This window comes from Hevea brasiliensis, chromosome 7, assembly GCF_030052815.1.
Source record: "Hevea brasiliensis isolate MT/VB/25A 57/8 chromosome 7, ASM3005281v1, whole genome shotgun sequence".
NCBI lineage: Eukaryota > Viridiplantae > Streptophyta > Magnoliopsida > Malpighiales > Euphorbiaceae > Hevea > Hevea brasiliensis.
This window is the reverse complement of record NC_079499.1, coordinates 85,193,607-85,219,312: the sequence shown is the minus strand read 5'-3', so window position 1 is coordinate 85,219,312 and position 25,706 is coordinate 85,193,607. Positions and strand designations below refer to the sequence as shown.

At 27.6% G+C, this 25,706-nt stretch overlaps 1 protein-coding gene across 1 annotated transcript; it reads left to right on the top strand.

Moving 5' to 3' along the window:
* The first annotated feature begins 6,808 nt into the window (after nucleotides 1–6,808).
* Nucleotides 6,809–19,481, top strand: LOC110648263 (uncharacterized). Its single transcript, XM_058150134.1, has 12 exons — nucleotides 6,809–7,076; nucleotides 7,907–8,068; nucleotides 8,652–8,717; nucleotides 8,906–9,049; nucleotides 9,258–9,371; nucleotides 10,295–10,396; nucleotides 10,496–10,681; nucleotides 15,441–15,563; nucleotides 16,801–16,886; nucleotides 17,353–17,938; nucleotides 18,070–18,147; nucleotides 18,273–19,481. Exons 1-12 carry the CDS (start codon nucleotides 6,849–6,851, stop codon nucleotides 19,305–19,307), a joined length of 2,910 nt encoding a protein of 969 aa, XP_058006117.1. The 5' UTR covers nucleotides 6,809–6,848; the 3' UTR covers nucleotides 19,308–19,481.
* The last annotated feature ends 6,225 nt before the right edge of the window (nucleotides 19,482–25,706 follow it).

The window sequence follows — 25,706 nt, the reverse complement described above, 5'->3', positions numbered from 1 at the left end:
TTTAATATTTATCTTATTTAGATTTAATAATGTACTTTTTTTTAATAAATAATAAGATTTTCTTATAATGGCTAAGAATAAAACATTAAAAGCAATGAAAATTGTCTTAAATTTTTTTTTTTTAGTAAAATCCTTCACTAATTAAAATTTAATAATTTATAATTACATATATATTTGTAAATATAAATTAAAATTATGTTCTTTTTAATTAATTTATAAATTTACTATCTCATTTATATTTTTATATACTGTAGATAGATTATAAAATTAGAAAGATTATAAATTATATGTAAAATATAAATTAAGATATTTTAATAATTAATTAAAAAATTTTGGCCTTAGAATAAAAAGGCCATATAATTAAAGTTAGAAAATTGGATAGGAATCCAAATTCAAATTGATTTCTTTTTTAAAACATAATAAATATTTTTTTAGGAAACGTGATTTTATGATTTTATATTTTTTTATAAGATTTGATTTTAAATTATAATAGAAAGTATATGTAGATTAAAAATTTTAAATTTATTAAAACTTTTAAGTTAATTTAAATAATAAAAAATAATATAATTATAAATAATATAAAAAAGTAAGAATATTTATATCCGTACATAAGATCGCCTATCCACATGTATGTGTGTGTATACATACACACAGACTAGCATTTGAATTAATGCATATATATAAAATAATCAAATATTAATTTAATTACTTAATTAAAATATTAAAATTTTTATCATAATTAATATTATAATTTAATTAGTACAATATAATATATAGATATATGAAATGTTTTCATATCTATTATTTTATTGTTGTTAGAAATTTTCTTTCATATCTACAATAAATTTTTTTTTAATATGATAATTTTTTTTTTGAAAACTATATGTTGTTTTAGTATTTATTTAAATGTTTGTCTATTAATAATTTATTTTGTGTTAAATAATAATAATAATAATAATAATATATTATCATTATTGATTACTATTAAGATTGATAATTCATTATAAAAGAAAATTTTAGGAACCTACCATACTCATTATAAAGAATTATGAAAACCTACGATATAAAAGTTACTCATATTATAATAATAATAATAATATTTATACATATTTTTAAGAATATATTTATTAGTTGAACTTTATAAGAAATTTTTAAACTAAAAATATTATTTTTTACTTTAGAGGTTTATAGATTGATATCGTGCTATGGACAATTTTTTAGAGAATTACAAATACTAATTTTGATATATTTTAATTAATTTTTTATATGAATCTTTAATAAAAATTAGTTTATATTAGGAAATAGCAATTAAATAAATTTAAGATTATGTAGATTTTATTTATTTAAAAAAAATATTATATAGTTTGTAAATATTATGATTATTTATTTTTAAAATACATTTTCATACATTAATAAGATATTATATTATAAATAGTATAAAAATTGAAACTTATATTTTTAGAAAAGTTTATATTTGCGAATTTTTTAAATTAGTTAATTAAAAAATTTTACAAAATTTATTAGAAATAATTAATTTAGAATACAATTTAATATTATAATTATTTAAAATAACAAAAATTGTTTAAACATTAAAAATATTTTTATCCTTTTATAAATTTGTCTTCCCATTCATTTTTTTATAGATTGAAATAAAAGTTTTAATAGAATATTTATCTATTTAAATAATAAATTTTGAATTAAATTAGAAATTTTAATTTTAATTTAAAATGATTAGGAAAATAATGAAATTTTTTTTTTTTAAAATTTGGATACTTTTTAAGTACTAATATTATTTAACTCAATAAAACGTAATTTTCTTTAATTAACTAAAAAAAATCTTCTTTGTTGTAATTACTAATTTAAAATAAAATTTAGAAATAAAATAAAAATATAAGTAAAAAGTAACTATAAAATAATGTACACTAATTTAAATATAAAAATAAATTAAATTTATAAATAGAATTTTAATTATTTTACAATTATTTATGAAATCAAAATAAAAATTATAAATATTTTTTAATTATTTATAAATAAATATTTTTAAAAATTCTATTTATAAATAAGTTTTACTTTTTAAGCAACCTACCTTACTTTATTATAAATATGCTTTTTTTAATATGAATTTATGATTTTAATTAATTTTTTTAATAAAATTTTCTTAAATTAAAATTTAATTAATAAATAGAGTTAAGTATAAGTAAAATTAAAAATTTTAAATTTATATAAATTTTAAAATTAATTTAAGTAATAAGAGTTAATATATTTATAAATAACATAAAAAAATTAAAGATATTTTTGTTTTTCCAAATTTTGTCATACATTTATATATATTAGTTTTTTTTAATGTACGTTATATATTATTTATATTCGTTATATGTATTTATAATTTAATTTTTCATATATAATTTTTTATTAAATTTTTTATATAATATAATATTACTATAATATATTAATTTTTAATAACAAAATTTTAATATGTTACGTTCTGAATTTTTTTATTTATGAATATAAATAATAAAAATTTTATAAAATTTCTTTTTTAATAAAATAAAGTTATTTATATTATAATATTTTTAAAGTTTTTATTTAAACATTTAATACATAACTAACTCTAAATAAATATATTTAGCATGCAATGCATATTATTATTTTTCATTATACATACTTGTGATTTAATTTTTTATATAATTTTCTGTTACCTTTTTATATATGATATAATATTATTATTATTATATTATAAATATTATACTTAATTATTTGAATTAAAATATTAATTTTAATTTTTTTAATTAATTACATGCATAAAAATATTTATTAATTTAAAATCATTATATATAGGAAAATCACAACATAATTATAATATAATAAAAAAATATAACAATAAGTTTTAAAAATATAAATGGGTAAAGATATTTAAAAATTAAAATAATTTAATAAAAAATAAATTAAAATAAATTAATAAAAAATACAAATTTAACTATTGAACTCAATTTATTCAAACTTTGTTATTTTATTATTTAAAAAAAAAGTAAGTTTGATTTACCCATATTATATTTTTTATAATTTAAAATAATATTAATTTATATGATGAAGTTACGAAAGAAATTTATGTATAAAATTAGAAAATAAGATAATTTTTAAAATGTATTATGTAATTTAGTTAATTATTATTATAAAATTTTTATTTTCTTTATATTGATATATTAAAATTTTATATTATTATATTGTTTAATATAAATAATTTTAAAACCTATTTAATATATTATTTAATATATTTAATGAGTATTTTTATTTTTTAATTATAGATTATATTATATATGTTATAAATACATTATAGATTAAAATATAAATATAAATTTAATAATACATTTTTAATGAATTCATATTAATTATATAATTAATAATCTCAAGTAGTTCAAATTTTTTCTTCTAATCCTTTTTATACTTTCTTCTCGTTTTTATCATTGTAAAAATTTAAAACATAATAAATTAAAATTAAAACTGTGAGGAGCATATCTTTCCACATAAATATATACAAAATGTAATTAGACTTTTTGTAACCTTTTGGTCAAAATTAACAACTTAATTAAAATTTTTTAATAAATTACAAATAAAAAAATATGTGCATATACATGAGGATATTAACTAGGGGTGTAAATGAACTAAGCTACTCGTAAGCTACTCAAGGTTTGGCTTGATAAAAGTTTAACTTGGTTCAGCTCGTTTTCTAAATGAGTCGAGCTCGACTAGAATTTTAGGTTCGTTTAATAAATGAGCTGAGCTCAAGCTCAGCAATATTCGACTCAAGCTTGAGTTTGAGCTCAGTTTATTTATAGGTTCACTAGTTGGCTCATTGAACAAGTTTGCGAGTTAGCTCATTAAACAGGCTAGTTAGCTGACTCATTAAATAGATTCGTGAGTAGGCTCATTTATTTGCTCATTTACAAAAGCATTTATATTAGTTATTGTAATTTTATAACGTTATAAATATATTTATTTTGTTTATAATTATTTTTAAAATAATAAATTATTTAAAAATATGATATAAACAATATATAAAATATATTTATAATTATATAGTTATTTGTGCTTTAGATTTATTTTCTTACAAAAATAAGTTAATTTTTATATGAGAATAAATTTAGAATATTAGATAATAAATACCTAAAAATTATTATGAACTATTTTATCTATATTAAATTACTAAAGAAATTAAAATTGCATACTTTTGATGCTGGTGTGATTTAAACCATAAAACATTATCTCTCTCCCTCTCTTCCTTCTCTATTAAGATTTTGAACTTTTAAAAAATTAAGCTTCAAAATTAACACTAATATATCAAGTGATTATTATTACTTTCTCTCTATATGTAGTCTTTCTTCCAATCTCTTTCACTATTTTTTTTTATGTGAATTTTAAGTCTTTAAAAGATTAATATTTAATTTTAATACTAAGCCATCCATCCATTATTATTCTCCTCTCTCTCTAAATACTTTCTCTTTATGCATCCTTTAAAAATTTCTCTATCTTAAATCTTTTCCTACTTAATATTGTCCACTTATTCTCTAAAAATTAAATTATTAATATATTAAATTTAAATCATATTACTATTGAGTTTAGTTAAGAGCCATAAATTAGATTATGTGTGCGTGTATATATACACATTTATGTAATTGAGTTTATTATAATTGTCATTAATATATTAATATCATATAATATCTTGTATTTATATCACATAATAAACTTTTTAATTAAATCATAATACTATTGAGTTTAGCTAGAAGTTATGGAATTAGATTGTGTGTATATATATATATACATGTAATTGAGTTAATTGTAATTATAATTAATATATTGATATGACATAATATCTTAAATTTATATCACATGGTAACCTTTTTAATTAAATCATAATACTGTTAAGTTTAGTTAAGAGCTATTAAGCATGTATATAATGTAAATATGATTTTTAATCAAATTTAAACCTTAAAAATTAATAAATGTAATAATAAAATTTTAAAATTTTAATTAAGCATTTTTTTATGTAAAAATGATATTAATCATCCCTAATATTATAGGATGCATCAACATTAAACATAAAAAAAAATAAAAATATCAATCTCTTTTAGCGTATATACATATCATTAAATTTGCAAAGGATATTGGTTTTATTTAGTATTGGCAATAATAATAAAATCTTAGTGATCACATTCACATGTAACTAACCTCATAATAATGATATCACATAAAAGCTTAAAAAATTTAAAGATTTATAAATAGATTTTGCCCATTGAAAAAAAAAAACATAAAAATATAGTGAATAAAGAAAAAAAAAATCATATTATAAGTTCAAATTAATTGAACTTAAATTTTATTGCACGAAGATAGAGTGTGTAAATATAAAAGTTATCTGTTACTAATATTTTAAAATAATAGTTACAAATTTATAACAAATAAAATATTTTTCATTGAATAGGATTATAATTTTATATATATTGATATAAATGTAAATATTAATTTAATTAAATAAATAATTTTTAATAATAATTTTACAATAATGTTAATTAAATAGTTGTTGTTAACAGTAATTTTATCATTTAACATTATAAATATGTAAATATTTAGAATAATTAAAAAAAATAAATTAGCATAAGTGAAATTCAACATTTAGTTTTGTTATTTATTGTAATAAACTAAATAATTTTTAATGAATTAATAATATTTATAATAGGATTAAAAATATAAAATTATAATAAAATTTTTAGTATGAGCGCAATTATTATTAAAATAATATTAAAATTTTAATTTATATTAATTGTAATAATGTTAGAAATTGAAATTAATTATAGATTTAGTGACGGATAATTCATCACTATAAAATTAATGACAAACTTATATTGAATAACTTAAAGCATTAGCTATGGATCACATGTCGCTAAAACTTGTCAGCGATGACTTTATATAAAATAGCTACCAAAAGCATTAACAACAAATAAGTCATTGGTTCTCATTTCTTAAGCTATTAGCGACAGGTAATTATCACTAAAAGTAATCAGCAATGCATTTTCATCACTAAATCAATAAAAATAAATTATTATTTATTAAAAAAATCTATAAAAATAAATTATTATTTATTAAAAAATTATTCCTATATAATAAATTAAAAAAACCAATAATATATAATTCTACTTTAAAAATTATTATTATTATTATTTTAATTCTATGATACTTTTATTTTATTTAATATTTTTTCAAAATATATTACACATACTTATAAACTTAAAATAGAATTTTAGAAAAAGAAAATTTTTTTCTCTTTTGAACGATTTTATAGTTTAATGAAGTTTTAAAAATTTTTTAATATCTTAAATAATATAAAAATAATCCTATTCATTTTAAAATTAATTTGAGTTTTCATCAATCAATTAAATTTAATTATTTATTATTATAATTAATTTTATTACATAACTAATTAAATTTAATCATTTATTATTATAATACTAAAATATTATTGGTATTTGGAAATCGCATTCTGCCTTCTTTCATATATTTATTTACTATATAGATATTTAATTTTATAATTAATTTTACTTAAATATTTCAAATTATAAAATAACTTAATTAATTAGAATTTAAATATAAATAGAATTAAAAATTTTAAATTTATATAAATTTTAAAATTAATTAGATGATAAAAAATAATATAGTTGTAATATATATATGTATTTGAATAGATTATTATTATTATTATTATGAGAGTCTTAATTCAGTAATTTGATTCAAAATATAAAGGGGTAATTTCGGTCTCCATATAAACAATGATCATGTAAAACTCAAGACGACAGTGAATGATGGAAAAGGTGCTCAGTACTGCGCCCTCCTCCTCCTCCTCCTCAGGGGCCAATACCCAGGGAAGCAATTCAGGGAGACCGATACGGTTCGTGTACTATGCTGATAATGGCAAGTTTCAGCTGGACCCAGATGCCATTCATGTTCTTCACCAAATTAAAGGGCCCGTCGCCGTTGTCTCTGTATGTGGCCCTACTCGTCAGGGTAAAAGCTTCATCTTGAACCAGGTAGTTCCGATTAATTCTTCAACATTTACTATGATCAATCTTTTTTATGATCAATCTTTTCTCGCTTTTTATATCAGCAAATGGGTGGAAGATAGCAAAACTATATATATAATGATTGTTTGGATCATTTGGAGCCTGTTGATGTTACCCATTTGGTGGTTTTTGGAAGTTGTTGTTATTGCTTGCTGTATTATTGTTGTCATTGCATGCTGTATTTCAATTTGTTATTCTCAATCTTTTATTTTCCCCCGTGCTTGTAAGTACTGCAGAATGTGGGAGTTGTTGAAATTCCTGGGAATTGTTAGCGTGGTGCATTATGTAGCATTTTCTTTCTTAAAATCCTATTATCCATGTTGTGCCTTTTGGGGATTTTGGGGCTTGCTGATATTGCAAGTACTTATGTGTTTGCTGGTTTTTTTTTTTTTTCGCTGCTGATGAAGTATGAGGGAAAGGAATGACAAATGCTTGTAATTGTTTTTCATCTTCAAGACTTTCTTCTTCTCCATATGCTTTCTCATATTTGCAAGAAACAAGTTCAAAGTTATGGTTTTTGTAATTTTTTAGATTCTTCCATCTGTTTGGTTCCTGAGAAACCTCGGAAGGAGGAAATGAAAGATAGTAAATGTTCTTAGCAGAGGTTAGGTGAAGTATTGATTTATAACTTATATCCGAAGTAAAATAACCAGAGCATATTTCTGTGGAATTAGCAGAGGTTAGGCAGTGCAAATAATCACACGATGGATCTCATTTTACTCTCTGCACGTTGATCACAATCTTTCCCACTTGTTCCCTGAAATTAAAATGTGCATCTTGTGTGAAACATGCTGTAGCTTCTTGGTAGGAGCACTGGATTTCAAGTTGCATCAACCCATCAACCACATACTAAGGGGCTTTGGATGTGGAGTGTGCCATTGAAGAGGACTGCATTGGATGGAACTGAATATGGTCTTTTACTGTTGGACAGTGGAGGAATCAATGCTTATGATCAAACAGTTAAGTTTTTCTTTTTCTTCTGATTTATGCTATCACAGAAATGTGTCAGTGGTGATTTGCATTTTTTTAGTATTTAAATCAATTAAAGATCATATTGTGCTTATTTGAAAGAGATTTCTTTGGCTACTTCTGAATTCCTGTACAAAGAAACTTAAAATAGCCCCTAGTTTTTTTCATTTCTTTGAACATGCTTAACATCAATGGCTGGGCTGTAAACCTGTAAGAAAGTGGTTTAGCCACTTCTTGCTGTTGTCAAAAAGAATGAATATAAAAGGAAAGGGTTGGGAAATATCTTCTGTGGTTGCAAATGTAATTTACTTTTAGTTAGAAATGAGAATATTAAACATATATGTCAAGTGATCTTGTTTGATCACATATTGCTTCTTCCTTCTTTTTTATTTATTTTTTTTTTCTCTCTTTTGCTGAAGATCATTGCATGTCTTTTGGTATTGATGTGCACATCAGGTTTACCTATATGTCCATCCTTCCCCACCCAAAAAAGAAAAAATCTCCTGCTCGACCAAATGCCTTTGGCAATTATGTAAATTGTGCCATTTTTTTCCTGACTCTTCTTTCCAACAGGGAATGTACAACATCCACATATCCTCCTTGGCAGTCCTCTTATCAAGCTTGTTTATTTACAACCAGGTCAGCACATATCTTGCAGATGATTTTCTAACTTGGTTTCCTTGTACTACTTCTTCTAGCATGGCATGGTTAACAATTATTTTTCATATTAGTGTAAATGTGATCTGTGTATCTTAACACTGATTTCAATGTTAGTATTCCCAATTCAATTATGTCCTGTTTATTTTTTTTTTCATCCTTATTTTCAGGGAGGTGTTATTGATGAAGCTGCACTTGATCGTCTCTCTCTTCTCACTGAAATGAGTAAGCATATTCATGGTAGAGCCTCTGAAGGAAAGGACTCAATCTCTGAACTTGGGAACTTATCTCCAGTCTTCGTGTGGCTTTTAAGGGTGATGATTTTTGCATCATTTTTATATTTTTTCTATAATCATTTTCCAGCAATAGCTTGATGGCATGTTGTCATCATTTTATGTTTGTTTTTGTTTGATTACTCTTTTCTTCAATTTTTTTTTTTAATACCTATAGGTGCTTCCTAGCTTTGTTTTTCAAAACTAATTGGTTTTATTTTTTTATACCACCTTTTGGTTTTTCCCTCAGGATTTTTACCTGGACTTGATTGAAGATAATACAAAAATAACACCTCGTGATTACCTAGAGCTTGCCTTGAGGCCAGTTCTGGGTAGTGGAAAGGATACTGGTGCCAAAAATCAGGTATCTTTTGACAGAAATATTGTAAATATAGCAGTAGGGTGAGTTTTGTCACAGATACTAATACCTGCTAACTGATGTCTCGGCTCTGAACAATCAATTATAATAACACTGTAGACTAAAAATAAGTTGTGGTGTGAAAAATGAGTTACATTATGTCATTGATAGATTATATTCTAATAGCTACAACTGAGCAGCTCAAGTTATTTATAAACCATGTTTTAGTCCACATTTAGTTCATTTCTTACTCTATTAAATTGTATTTGGTCGTCAATTAGCAGTCAGGCCTTCGGCACTACTTTCTTGTCCATGTATGCCCATAAGGTTTTGTTCGAATGAGAAGTTTAGCCTTTTCTTAACACTTTTTCCCAATTTTTTTATAGCCAACTGGGTTTTGGGTGGCCTTTTAAAGGTAATCTTCACCATATCTTTTCGGTTATCACATTACTCTTATACTATATATATATATATATATATATTGTTATTGATTCTAATATATGAGCCTGTCTTCCTTCAAGTTGAGCATATCTTGGTTGTAATATGAGTCTCTACCTGTTGTTTTCGTTCTGTTTTTAGAATTAGGTGTTAGGATTTGTAATCTAGTCAAAAGGAAAAAAGAAAAACACAGTTTTGATGATGCTCACTAAGCTTCTTATGTGTCTAAAATTTTCCCTTATGTAATAGATTTGAATGTTGCAGGAAGGATAAGTGGATCTTCTTTGGCACCATTGTCCGTAGGTCATATTTTTATATCATCTCGATTTCACCAACTTAAGTCATATTTGAGAAGAAACCCAATAAACTTCGTAGAGATGTACTAGTTCGTTGATTGTTGATGTTCATTTCTCATATAAGTGGACCTGAGTATCTTTTCTAGTTTTATGTTCTTTTATGCATTTGGTCATTTGTATATATAATAATACCAGATTCGTGAGTCCATTCGAGCTGTTTTTCCAAATCGTGAATGCTTTACTCTTGTCCGTCCTTTGAACAATGAGATTGACCTTCAGCATCTTGACCGAGTTTCAGTAAGTAATTGGTTGTGTCAGTTCTTGTATTCCTGCCTAGGGGTTAAGAACTTATCATACCTCTCCTTTCTATTGTGACAATTTATGTGGTGTATCCAGTTGGACAAATTTCGACCAGAATTTCTATCTGGGCTTGACGCATTTACAAAGTTTGTTTACGAAAGAACTAAGCCCAAGCAAGTAGGAGGTACTGTTATGTCAGGACCTTTTCTTGCTGACATCACAAAATCTTTCTTGGATACTCTTAACAATGATGTCATTCCCAAAATATCTTCCTATTGGCAGGTTAGTAACTGATCACTTGTCTTGAAATTTAATTTCTATTTTCCCTTCTTCTATTCTTTAATAATTATCCAGCAGTTGACATGCAGATGCAGTACCCCTTAATGTTTCAATTTCTGTTTAATATACTTTTCTCTTGTTTACTCTGGAAAAAATTAAGTTAATATTTTTGCTTATTTTGCTTATGAATCAGAACCTTATGCTTTATTCTTTTTCTCATTTATACTTATTTGTTTAAACTGAACTAAATAATGCTCAATACATGAAAAAGACTTCAAAAATCCAAGTCTAAATTGGCAAAAGACTTGCAAAACTAAGCAACTCTTAAATAAGTGAACGAGATAAAAGAAATAACTAAACTCTTGACCAAGAATCTTGCGACCATAAAATTTAACTTTCTAAAGCTGAAAATTATGAAGCAAAGCTAGGAATTCTAAAACGTAGTACTGGAGGTCTGGAACCAAATTGTTCTAGAAGTATCTTTTGACATGTATACGTATGGAAAAACCAGTCAAGTGGAACAATATTGCCTTCATAATAGTTAGGGCCTGTTTATTTGTGGAAAATAGTTTTTTGTTTTCCATTTTCCATTTTCCATTTTCTAAGAAAACTCAGTTTTCATTTTCTATGGAAAACAAAGAAAAACATAGAAAATGTTTTCATATGCAAATAATAGAAAATGACTTTTTAATTCAAAGAAATAAAAAAAATTAAAAAAAATTATTGTTGAATATATTTAAAAACTTATTTTAATTTTAAAATTAGTAATATTTGCTATTCATTTATTTTATAATAAAATAATTCATTTTTTTATTATTGTAAATATTTTTCTAGAAAAATTATTCAATTTTTAAATAACAAAAAGTTATAGTTTAATTTTGGTTATAAAAAAGTTACTGTTTTCCATTTGGTTCCAGCAGTTTTCTGTTATAAAGGAAAACATTCCACATCTTAGTTAAATTTTGGAAAACTGGTTTTCCAGTTTTCCATTTGGAAAATTGGCACATGTGAACACTAAAATCTGTTTTCCATTTTCTTATAGAAAACTTTTCTAGAAAACTACCCTAGTTTTCCACAAGTGAACAGGGCCTTAGAGTTGCCTTTTGCATTTGCATTGTTTTTTGGATTCTAATAGGTTAAAATGTGATTTTGTTCTGCAATAAATTATGTTTTCTGTTTAGTGAGTGCTGTCAGTTGAATATCTGTCATGGATAAAATTTTCTACTGGTCTAGATTTCTGACAACTCCGCCTAAGTAGTTTGCGCTTAGTCGGTCCCAAGCCCGGATAAAGAAGGAGGGTTGCGGTAAGTGACAACCAGCGTAAAAATTTTGTCACACTTTATGATATGGATTTAAATGATATAAACGTTGGGGCGTTCTTTACTTACGACGCACTACATCGGAGCCTGGGTGTAGTGAAAAATATGCAAGGGTGTAGGGCATTCACTGAAATCGACTCGCCATGCCGGCGCTTGGGTGTGGTGTTAAGTGAGCAAGTGTTCCCACATCATGGACGGGTGTGGGTAAAGAAGTTAGTCCATAGGACAGATGGTAGAACAGATAGTGGAACAGAACACTAGATAGACATAGAAAACAATAGAAGATATCATAGAATGAGACCAATTAGGAAGAAACAGGATAGGAGGAGGATCAAGGTTGATACTTGGAATGTTGGATTACTTACTGGAAAATTAATGGAGCTTGTGGATACCTTGGAAAAGAGAAGGGTGAATATTGCTTGCATTCAGGAGACTAAATGGGTAGGAGAGAAAAGTAAGGAAGTGGGTAATTCAGGGTACAAACTGTGGTTTACCGGAAAAGAGAGAAACAAGAACGGAGTAGGCATAATCATAGACAAGACATTGAAAGACCCAGTAATAGCTGTGAAAAGAGTAGGAAATAGAATTATACTAGTAAAGCTAGTACTAGAAGGAGAAATAATAAATGTAGTTAGTGCTTATGCCCCACAAATAGGACTAGACAGTGAGAGTAAATAAAGGTTTTGGGAAATTATGGATGAATTAATGCAAAACATACCGAATGAAGAGAATGTTTTCATTGGTGAAGATTTGAATGGACATGTAGGAAGTGATAAACAAGGTTATGAGAATGTTCATGGAGGTTTTAGTTTTGGTTTTAGCAGTCGAAATGAGAAGGGAAAAAACATCCTGGATTTTGCTATGGCATACGACCTAATACTAGCAAATACCTACTTTATAAAAAGAGAGTCACATTTAGTGACTTTCAAAAGTGGGCAACATAGAAGCCAAATTGACCTCCTCTTAACCAGGAAGACAAATAGAGCTCTATACAAGGATTGCAAGGTCATTCCAGGAGAGACTTTAACAAGTCAACATCAGTTGGTGGTCTTGGATGTCAAGTTTAGGAACAATTCAAGTAAGGTCAGAAGAAATAGTGTAGCTCGAACAAAGTGGTGGGAGTTCAAAGGAGTAAAGCAAGTGAAGTTCAAAAATGAGCTTCTCGAGGTCGAAGTATGGAAGCTGGATATAGAGGCTAATGATATGTGGATATAGATGACATCAAAGATTAGAGAAGTAGCTAGAAAAGTACTTGGAGAGTCTAAAGGACATGGATCACCCTCAAAAGAGAGATGGTGGTGGAATGAGGAAGTACAAAAGGCAGTGAAGAGAAAAAGAGAATGGTATAAGAAATTACCTAAATGTGATAATAATGAGGCATATGAACAATGCAAGATAGCAAAGAAAGATGCAAAAAAGGCAGTTAGTCAAGCAAGAGCACAGGCCTTTGAAAAGTTATATGAGAAACTTGGAACTAAAGAAGAGGAGAAAGATATTTATAGATTAGCAAGGAGGAGAGAAAGGAAATGTCAAGATCTCAATCAAGTTAGGTGCATTAAGGATAAAAAAGGAAAAGTGTTGGTGAAAGATGAGGATATTAAAGAAAGATGGAGAAATTATTTTAATGATCTCTTTAATAATAGTCAAAATGGTAATAGCGTGAATATAGACTATAGAACAATAGAAAAGAATGTGAATTATACTAGAAGGATTAGATCTTTAGAAGTAAAGGAAGCACTTAAGAGAATGAAAGTAGGTAAAGCCTGTGAACCCAATGAAATACCAATTGAAGTGTGGAAGTGTTTGGGAGATATAGGAGTGGCATGGTTAACTAAATTATTTAATAAAGTTTTAAACTCAAAGAAAATGCTTGATGAATGGAGGATGAGTATTTTAGTACCTATTTTTAAAAATAAGGGAGACATACAGAGTTGCTCAAACTATAGAGGAATTAAACTCATGAGCCATACTATGAAGTTGTGGGAGAGAGTTGTGGAGCATCGACTACGTCATGATACTTCTATCTCTCTCAATCAATTTGATTTCACGCCCGGTCGTTCAACTATGGAAGCGATCTTTCTCATTAGAAGCTTGATGGAGAAATACAGAGATGTGAATAAAGATCTACACGTGGTTTTTATTGATTTGGAGAAGGCTTATGATAGTGTTCCAAGAGATGTCTTATGGAATGTGTTAGAACAAAAGAGGGTACCTATTAGGTACATACAAGTATTGAAAGATATGTATGAATAAGCTACTACTATTGTGCGCACAGTGGGAGGGGACACAAAAGATTTTCCGATCTCAATTGGATTGCACTAAGGATCAACCAGAAGCCCTTACCTTTTTACATTAGTTTTAGATGAATTGACGAAACATATACAAGAGAGTATTCTTTGGTAAATGATGTTTGCGGATGATATTGTTTTGATAGATGAGACACGAGAAGGAGTCAATAGAAAGCTAAAGCTTTGGAGAAGTACTCTAGAGTTAATGAGTTTTAAGTTAAGTAGAACGAAGACAAAATTCATGCATTGCAAGTTCAGTGAAGGCCAAACTGGTGATAGGGAAGGAGTTAGTTTGAATGGAGTGGTACTGTCCCAAAGTAATCACTTTAAATATCTAGGCTCAGTCCTTCAAGTAGATGGGGGATGTGAGAAGGATGTTAGTCATAGGATTAAAGCCGGATGGTTGAAGTGGAGACGTGCCGCGGGAGTTTTATGTGATCGCAAGATTTCCAATAAGTTGAAAGGAAAATTTTACTATACAGCCATACGACCGGCTATGTTATATGGTAGTGAGTGTTGGGCACTGAAAGAGTCGTATGCGTCTAAGATAAGAGTTGCAGAGATGAGAATGTTAAGGTGGATGAGTGACCATACTAGACTAGATAAAGTCCGTAATGAGAGTATTAGAGAAAAGGTAGGAGTGGTGCCAATTGAAGATAAGTTGAGAGAAGGGAGATTGAGGTGGTTTGGTCATGTGAAGCGTAGACATATGGATGCTCTAGTTAGACAAGTAGAGCACATTAGGTTAGAGGATAGAAAGAAAAAAAAGGTAGACCTAAATTGACTTGGAGGAGAGTAGTACAACATGACCTAGAAGCATTACACATTTCTGAGGATTTAACCCAAAATAATTTAGAGTGAAGAAAACGAATCCATATAGCCGACTCCAAATTTTTGGGATAAAGGCTTAGTTGAGTTGAGTTGAGTTGAGTTGGTCTAGATTTCTGACATTCTTTATTGACATGGATTTTTGAAGATTGTATAACAGCTTGACGTATGACATACATTTTGATATTTCCATTGTTTAATGAAATGAAAATAACTTATTTCAAATGCCAAGGAATTCTGTAAATAGTAGCATTAGTTCATGGCTATTTTGGCAGTTGCTTACTGTTGCAGGCTGGTTGATGCCTTCTTTTGTTTCTACTGGTGCAGGACTATGCAAGAGATGCATTTGTGGAGGCAGATTTACAATGTTCATATGCTATACAAAGCATGGAAAAAGAATTGCAAGGAGCATGCCTAGTTGCTGATGCCAAAATGGAAAATGTTGTTATGGTAAACCCATTCACATATTTTCGTGTTCCCTTGTCTCTAAATGTTCTGACAAATCTTTTATTTTCTAATATTTCATATGAATTTCCATCTCTAACCCATTTTGCTGAGGGTGAGATAGCAACATGATATGGTCTGATGTCAGAGCTGATAGTAGTGTCTGATTTGGGATATACTTGCGCCTATCACCTTCCTAGCAATGACTTGCAAATTGCAGTGAATGTTTTGTTTTCTATCGATAAATATACACTTTATATTCTCTATTGTTTCTATTGTGATACGTTCCTAATTTTAGGGGAAAATATGGAAAAATATCATGTGGTCTCATGCTTTCATTACTTAGGGCATGAGGCTTTTTTTGTCGACACTTTGTTGCCATATAATGAAGCATTAGCACTTCTGTGCTAAATGCGCTAACACCATGTGAGATGCTGAACACATGGCTCAAATCATGAAAGAATATAACCATGTTTGGATCAGACAGTAGAGAGAAGAAATTTGGTGGTATTGGAGGAAGTAAAGCAGGCCCTGGTAAAAGAATTCAAGGAAACAAATTACCTGATCTCTTCATCACTTGGCCCATTTCTACCCCTTATGATAAACCCACATCGCTGCTTGCTGGCTTACTATTCTCCTTGGGTGATTTCGCCTTTTCTATTGTTGCATACCTTGCCGCCGGTGATATTGTGCCATCTTCAATTGTCATTAAAAGGATTACACGTCGAATACTAGTAGTAGAGGTTGAACAAGAGGATGAAGAAGAAGATCAAAGATGAGCCTGTGAAGAGTTGGACAAGGGTCTTGAAGTTACTGGGGTTTGTGTGGGTCACTTTTGGTGAAACTGTGTAGATTATGATCGGTGGCCGTGGCCCTGTTGGTTGCTGAGGTTCTGGGGTGCGGGGTGGGGGAGGGAGGGGTTGGTTTGGGATATATATATATATTTTTTAAAATTTTCATGGAGTGGGACCCATCTGATGATATCTCAGAAAAAAAAAATTGCTTATACCAGGTCAGCACTTCACACAGCATCAGGGAATATGACACTGAAGTACTAAAAGTGCATTAGCATAGGGTACCAAAGTGTACTAAAACCTCAGGCCCTATTTAATAAAAATGTGAAACTACAAAGTATTTTTCCGCACTTTCCCCTTAAATGTTAATGTTAATGTGCAGAGGGCACTATAATCAGTTATCGGTAATATTATTTATCTATTTGTAATAATTATGATGAATTGCTCAGGTTCTTGAAGGTCTTTTGTCTGAGTATAAAGCATCCGCTCATGGTCCAATGAAATGGCAGAAGCTGTCCTCCTTTTTGCAGAAGAGGTTAGCGTCTGTTGATTCTTTGCAAATATTAAACCACTGTTTGCAATCTGGTCCTTTTACTATGGTGAATAGCCAGATCGCCAATGTCTTGGATTGTTGCATAGCTAATGCTTCTGGGTTATGTGGTTGGAGTGCCATGACTCTAGCTATTATCCCAGGATCAAGCATTTAAAATATCCACCAAAAAGTAATTTTTATTTTTCTACCCATGTATTTTTACTGCATCATTTGAGCTGCCTGGGCATAAGAGTTATCAAATTCTTTAGCCTCAAACAATTCTATATATTTAATAACAGGGAAAAAGAAAGAATTCTTGATATTTTATATTTTAAACCATTTAGTTTTCTAGATATTTTATATTTTAAACCATTTAGTTTATTTCCCTAATAGAAACCAAGCCGTCCTAGCCATTTAAAGCCTCCTACAACCAAGTTATCCTGTGCCTTAACTTTCATGTTGTATTTAGTTTGCAAGGGCCAATACTCCACCATGCTAAGAAGCTGATAGATGAGGTTTCTTCAGAGAAGAGCTCCTTCATGGTGAAATGTAACTCATTTGAACATAAGATTGATTTGCTTCAAATGCAGCTGCAAGCAAGTGAGAAGCTAAAAGCTGAATGTCAAAAGTATTATGAAGATGCCATAAAGGACTTCAAGAAGCTCTCTGATCAATATAAGAGCCGTATAATTGAGCTGGAGCACAAGTGCGATATATTAGAGGAGAGATGTTCTAGTTCACTTGAAATGTTGGATTCTGCAAAGCAGGAGTCCGTGGAATGGGAAAGAAAATATGAAGCAATTTTGACCAAGAAAAGAACAATTAATGACAATGCCAAATCAGCAGTTCTCGAGTCTGGAATTGGTGAAGCAGAAGCAAGAATTGCTGCTGCAGTTGAACAATCTAGGCTGGCTTGGAAAGAGGCTAATGAATGGAAACAGAAGTGTGATATTGCTGTCAATGAAGCCAAAGATGCTGCAGAGAAGGCTGCTGAAGAGGCAAAACTTAGAGAAGAAGCTCTGAGAGCTGAATTCACCCACAGTTTGGCAGCAAAGGTTGAGTGCATACATTTATGCATTCATATGGATTTCGTTTATTTCTATATATTATCTGTTTAGTAAATGCTAGATAAAGTTTTATGCTAGATAAAGTTTTAAGATAGTTTCTGCTAGTTTTAAAATGGCAGGATGAAGAAATCAATGAGAAGGTAGCTAAACTTCATGAGGCTGAGCAAAGACTAACCACTTTGACTTTGGACTTGACGGTTAGCATCTTTAAACTTCTTTAATCTTTGATCATTGTCATATGGTAGTCTCCAATTTCATGAAGTTTTGAGAACATCTTTTCATCCATGGGAACATAATTTTGGTGCTTCGTATGTGCATGCAGGCTGCTGAAACAAAGATGAAAAATTATGACTTAGAATCATCTGCTTTAAAGCTTCAAATCAAAGACTTAGCTGAAAAGTATGAGTGCGCCAAAGCTGCTGCTCAATCAATGGAGAGGGAAGCTCAGACGCTGGTAGAAGACAAAATCCAACTGGAGCAGAAGTACCTTGCTGAATTAAAAAGATTTGAGGAAGCACATGAAAGATGCAAAGCTGTAGAAGAGGAAATTAAGATAGCAAATGCGGTCATTGAAACAGCACAATCAGAAGTGCTAACTTCTCAAAATGAAAAGCATGACACTCAACAGCTCACAATAGATAGATTTGCCCAGACTAGAAGTGCACATTGTTATAATGAGATCTTGGAAAGAGAAAAGATGGATCCTACAGGTGAAGTAGAGAGGTCTGTTGCATCTGAGGGTTATGCCATGTCTAAGGTTGCTTCGCTAGAAGCAATGGTCAGAGAGAGAGATCTAGAGATAGAGTTGTTGAAAAAGAAGTATGAGCAATGTGTAAGCTCAGTTCAGATCCTTGGGAGTAGTTCGGAGTCTGAGCATACGGCACATGCAGAGGCATACAAAAGAAAGGAGAAAGCACCTTCCTTCGAGTTAGAATCGATGCAGGAAAGACAAAATTTACTTCAGCAGAAATTAGCTTCTGGCCATTTAAATGAATCTGCACCAGGTTTTGGGCTGAGAACATACTCTGGTAGGAAACGCTCAAGGCTAGTTCCTGATGTGGGTTTTTATTCTGCTGAAGAAGGAAGTTATGAAGAAATAGCTGCAGAAACGGAAATGCCTACGAGCACATCAGCTCTGCAAAGATGCACAACAACAGAAGTTTATTCTATTTTTAAGGGAAATGAAGAACACAGTGAATATCAGAAGGCTCCTTCAGCTGACTACACCAAATTAACTGTGATGAAACTGCGGCAAGAGCTTAATGAACATGGTTTAAGTAGTGAATTGCAAAAGCTGAAGTATCCCAAGAAGAAAGATATCCTTGCTCTTTACAAAAAACTTATCCTGGAGAAGTAACAATTTTAGGCTTCCTATACAGGGATTTGTGTACTTCTGATTCGTTAGAAGAATTGTTTGGAAAAGGTCCAGGCATGTGTATATGCGTGCGAACTTATTAGCTATAGCATTGGTGAAGTTTTTTTGGCATGGATTGGAATCATTTAATCAAGTGGGAAGAAATTATAGAGCCTAGATGTGACCTTCATGTGCAATATACTGTTAGAAATGTGAGAAAAAACACTAACGCACCCAATTGATTGGCTCAGGTTCAATGCCTGGGGATCCTTTGGGGTGGGTTGGGGAGCTGTTGAGCGCCATTGGGCTGAGCCCAATGGACAATCTATAGCCCCATGATCATAGGCTTCACAAAGAGACCCATACACATTATTGATTAAAAGAAAATATTCTAAATTTCTTTAATTTGATTTGAGAAAAATAAAAGACAAAAACATGATGCGATTGATCTATTGATGAGTTGGATGAATTTGATTTAATGACCTAAATAATCAAAGGATATTGAAAAGCTCAAGCATCAAGGTGATTGAAAGATAGCTATCAAGAAATCAAGGGATGATAAAGATTCAAGAACTTCACTTGTAAACAAAGATAGATCATATATGTAAACTAAAGCAATAAATCAACCCCACAATACGATAGATTTCAGAATCAGACATCACCAGTTGAGAATCAGACATCACCAGTTGAGAAATTAACCATATTCTGCAATTTTCTTTCTTTTGTGAGAAATTAATCTTGTTCTGCGTTCAGACATCACCTCAACCTTGCTCACAGTTCAAAAATTAATACTAGCACTCCAAAAATACATTAAAATTTTGAAAAAGAATAAACTAACATGGAAGATGAGTTTGGAAAGGCTCAAAGGGAGTTCCACTTGCCTCCAGGTGATTTCCCAAATGTTGAGTACTAGAAAGAGGTTACAATATTGACAAGTTTGAAAAGTTAAAGCCTAAATGATACAAGCTGTTGATGACATGCTTGGTTATGACATTCCAGAGCTCTTGAAGAACTTCAGAAATCCCTACGACTTAGAAATCATGAATTAGCAATTTATAGGGTATGTAATCTTTGTCAAGACTAGATAGAATTTGAATCTTGTTATCTATTGTAGGAGCATTGCATAGCTAAAAAAACAAATTTATGTTCACCATTACATCTAAGGGCACATCGAATTTTTTGATCTGAAGGCTTGAATGCATTGATTTATCTAGAAACAAACGAAATTGTAAATAACCTTTACACAGTCTTGGAGTTCTACAATCTTACATCATCATTATCGTAAAGTTCAAAAGAACATGTAGAAATCAGATGGAACTGTATATCTATTATCTATCTATTTATAAATGTATGAAGGGTGACATTGAAATTTTTAAAAATATCCATAATAGTTTACTATTAATAGTTTACTATTATAATAATGAATGATTAAATTTAATTAGTTATTGAAATTAATTTATTTTAATTTTTATTATTTAAATTAATTTAAATTTTATATAAATTTAAAATTTTTAATCAATAAATATTAATCTAAATACAATTGAGCTAATAATTAAAAAAAAAAAAAAATAGAAACCAACGTTGAAACAAAAGAGACAAAATTATCTTATTTTAATTAGAATATAAATCCTCATATAATTAACTGGAATTCTATTTAATAACTAATTTTTAATATATAAATAGTGGAAAAATTTGTAAATAATATTAATTAATTAATAAATAAAAATACAACTCCATATTAATTTTAATAAATAAATATGTAAATATAACTAATAATAACTAACTAATTTTATTTGAAATCTTATTTATATATGCATGTAATCATAATATATATTGAAATCACTAATTTAATGAGTAAATACATATTTTTAATGATCATAATAAATATTAGATATTTTCAATGTGATAAACTTTTAATTTATATAATATATAATATCATTGCTAATTTTTAATAATCTGAACTGTAAAAAATATTTACCACATTATAAATTAAAATTTGTTTTCATATATCAAAATAATTGTCTCATTAGAATATATAATTATTTTACTTTGAAAATTATATGTATATAATAACATGAAAATTATTTTCAAAATTTATGAAAATCGGCATATAAAACATGTCTTATGATTTTTTATTAAAATTCTAAATTTTTTGGTAAATGTCAATAATTGCAGAAGAAAGAAACTACATGCGTACTTGTTTTGATCTTCATCACATACCTCTTGGGTTCAAATTAAGAGAGTGCTCTAAAGTGATTTTCCTTCACCTAAATATAAAAATGTTCATAATTTTTAATGCTATGAAAAATAATTAAGCTAATATATTTAAAATTGTAAAAAAAAAAAAAAGATTATAACGCAACACTAAAATTATTATTTCAAGACTAAAAATTTTTTAGTCAAAAAACTATTTATTTGCCTCTATATATTTTTAAAGATAAATACTTATTTATCTTATTTATTATTGTCCCTAAATGTAATTCGAGATAAATATGGAAATAAATATATATTTGACACTAATTTAACCTTCAGAGATAAATATATTTATCTACATTAATAACTTATAAAGACAAAATAATTGTCTCTCTTTCCATTTGAACATACAATATTATTTGCCCTTAAATTTATTTTTAAAGATAAATTAAATTAACCTTAATTGTTTATACTAAAATTTTTAAATTTATTTTTAAAATTAAATAAATTTGTCTCTAATAATATTTTTTTTAAATAAATTATCTTATTATTATATATTAATTTCTTCATATCATTAATTATTAATATAAATGTATTTATTTCTCTTTAATAATATAATATTTATTTCCGATAATAAGAATCCTACATAACGTTTACGGCTGTGGAAGGGTGGTGATGATTTCTGGTAAGCATACTGTGGAAGTTGTATTCCGTTGTTGCTGTAACTTCTTGGGTGGAAATATGTAAGATTTCTCTATCTGATTTGTGGTTTTGTGTGGTAAATGCCGTTGTCACTTGCTATCATCACGTGTGACAAATAATAACACAACTAGCTTCAATTGATATTTAATCCAAAATTTTCCATTTTGAAAATTTATTTCAAATTGAAATATTTTGTTATAATTTTATTTAAACGTAACTACCTATTGAATTATTCTTAAAACATCACTTATAATATATTCATGACTCAGTTTTTTTTAAAAGAAAATAAATAAATATGTTTATCATGGATTGGCTTACAATGTGTAGAATAATGTTTCAATTTTTTATTTTTTTTTATTTTTTTTTTATTTTTTACAAATGGTTTCTATTGATATTCGAATTAGAGACTTCGTAGTTTTGGAAACGACTTCAATACTATTGCATTAAAAGTGTGAGTAGAAGTTTGAAGGAGTACAATTGCAGTGCCATGATCTATTTTTGGGCTAAACTAAAAGGGTGTTTGACTTAATTTATGAAAATCAATTTATAAGCACCAATACTTATAAACTAATTTGAGTTTATAAGTATTTAAAGTTTTAAACAGTTATATATTTGATTAAAATATTTATAGGTGACTGATAAGTAATTAATGTATTTAATAAAAAATAACTTATAAATATATTTATTATTAAAATGACTAAAAATAATATTAAATTAGATTTATGATAAACAATTTTAAAAATTAAATAAAAATAATATAATAAAATACTTGGTCAAACCAATTTATAACACAGGCCTTATAAGTATTAAAATAAAAAGTTAAGTTCCATAGTTTATTTAGTTTATAAGATTAACTTATAAGTCTAAAAATTATTATAAATAAACCGGCTAACCTATTTTTAGAACTTATAAACTAATTTGAGTAGTTTATAAATTAAGACAAGCACTCTAATTCTAAGACTTGAATAAATTTAATTCATTATTAAAACTTATAGACATAAGCATGATAACATCAATACAATTTATATATAATATGAATAATAATTTAATTTGTATTTATAAATAAAGATCATAACTTATAAATAATACTAAGACTTAAGTATAAATTTAATCCCTTTGTTTTTATTTAAATATTAACATGACATTAAATTCATAAAAACACAAACAAGTATCAAATAATTTATGCTTATTTATTCTAATATTAATTCTTTAATATACAACTAGGTGATATAATATATCAACATATTATTAAGCTACTATTAATGCCATAAATTAAGCACTATTTAATATATATTCACAGTATGCTTGCAGAAGAAATGCTTATTCTCTCATTTATTTTCTATTTTCATCATTCAATTCTTCATTTTGACTTGAGCTAATCACTCGATGTTCTTTATTATTTTACAAATTTATACCCGTGAAGATTCTTCAAACAACATCACTTCTTCTCTTATTTTATGGAGTTTATTTTTTAACTTCATTCTTTGACACCAGAAATGGAATTTCAACAACTGGGTATTAATTAATGTAATTACTAACAAAAAGAAAAGCCAACTCTCCATAGTTCATTGTTTTCCTCCAAATCATTTTCATCCATTGCTCTCTTTGTATTTTTCTAGGGTTTTTTTTGTTTGAGTTGATGATTAATTTTGTATTTGGTTTTGATGGATTTGATCAATTATTTTTTGTTTCATTCTTCAAATTCATATGGAAAAAGTTTGAGTGATCAAGTGGATCCATATTTAATATGGATCAATATGATCATTTATGTAATTTCATTCATTAAAAAATTATACTTTTATACTATTGCCCTTATAGAGATTTTTCTAAAATAATATGCATAATTTAAAATTCAAATTACAAATTCTTTCTCATCCATTAAACATTACAAGTCTCAAGGTAAAGTTACTGCCTTTTATGCACATGCCAATTAATTATGTTTGCCACTTTAATTTTTTTTTAACTCTACATTTATTTATTTTTTTTATTTTATCTCCTCCTCCTATATGCTCTCTTCTTTTATACACCCCCCTCTCTCATTTTTCTTCAATTTTTATTCAAAAACATCATCTTCATCTTCATTCCTTCTATACACTGCCCCTTTTGTAAGCCCTCCTTCCTTCCCTCTCTCTAACAAGAAAATCTCCATCTTCTTCTTCTTGCCTAACATTTACTTGAGATATGCCCCCTCTATCTTCATCTTCATCTTTTTTTTTTTTTCCACTTCCTCCAATTTTCATTAGAGTCGTAGTTGATTTCATCTTCAAATAACATAATATCATTTATTTGAATCCTCTTTTTTCTATTATTTTTCATTTTTCAGCTTACTATGGATAAAGGAAGAAGAATACAAAGTATTATATTATTTTTGAAGGTGTTAATTCTAGAATATACACTTCATGGCATGAATTTGTACTTAACGTTATTGGAGTTAGTAAAAGTTTATACAAATCTTATGATACGGAGGCAGAGGCTATTGAAACTTATAATTATTATTTTGAGTCAAAGAGAAATGTAAGTACATCTTTAGATGGAGAAACTTTATCATCTAATGTTACTGCATCAATATCAAATGTAGAAATTTAGGGAAAGAGAATGTATCTAATAATTCATATTTCAATCAATTGATAGTTGCTATATTTATTGGGATGTATATTAGTTTGTGTTCATCAAAGAAATATTCAATATTAATGAAAATTAATATTTTTTCCTACATTTTTTGTCTATTAATTGTTTACTAATTGAATTATAATGTCAGCAAATGAAATTAAGTATAAAAAGGATAGTGTTGTTTTCTTAAAAAAGAAAACATGACAATCTAAAAAAATAAAAAATAAAAAAGAATTACAATGATGTTTAGTTAAGAATTTCATTATAGATTGTGACAAGATTTGCTTAACTGTTAAGATTTATGTAACGGCATAAGTTTGAAAATGAATTGTATTATAACTTAGTAAGAAATTTATTGGTGTAGTGGATCTTGTTTGTAGTTTTTATAGTATTGAATGCTGTCAAACATATTATTACTTCCTCAATTAATCTACATCAATATAAGCTGAAAAAAAGAGATAACAAAAAAAAAAAATTGTGGTGGTGGATAGAAATCATTTTTGGAGTCTTATTAATGGGTCAGCCAAGGAAATTTTTTGTTCCTCGTCTCTGTTTGGAGAAGCTTGGGCAATGCTGGAAGCAATCCAATTAGCAAGAAAGATAGGAGGCTAAGTCAATCATCCTAGAGTCAGATTCAACAGTCCTCTTTTTCTCTCAGCGTTGTGAAATGAGAATTAATATGCATGGGATGTTGCTGTATTATAAACTTATAACATTATTTAATTCTTATTTTATTATAGTACTTAACACTATATATTGTACTTGACTAAAGAACTATAACTTAAGTTTATTAATATAAGAAACTGTAATAAAATAAGATTAATATAACAAACAATAATATAATAATATTAATATAAACAACTATAGAACGTATAAAACTTGAATATAAAATCACAA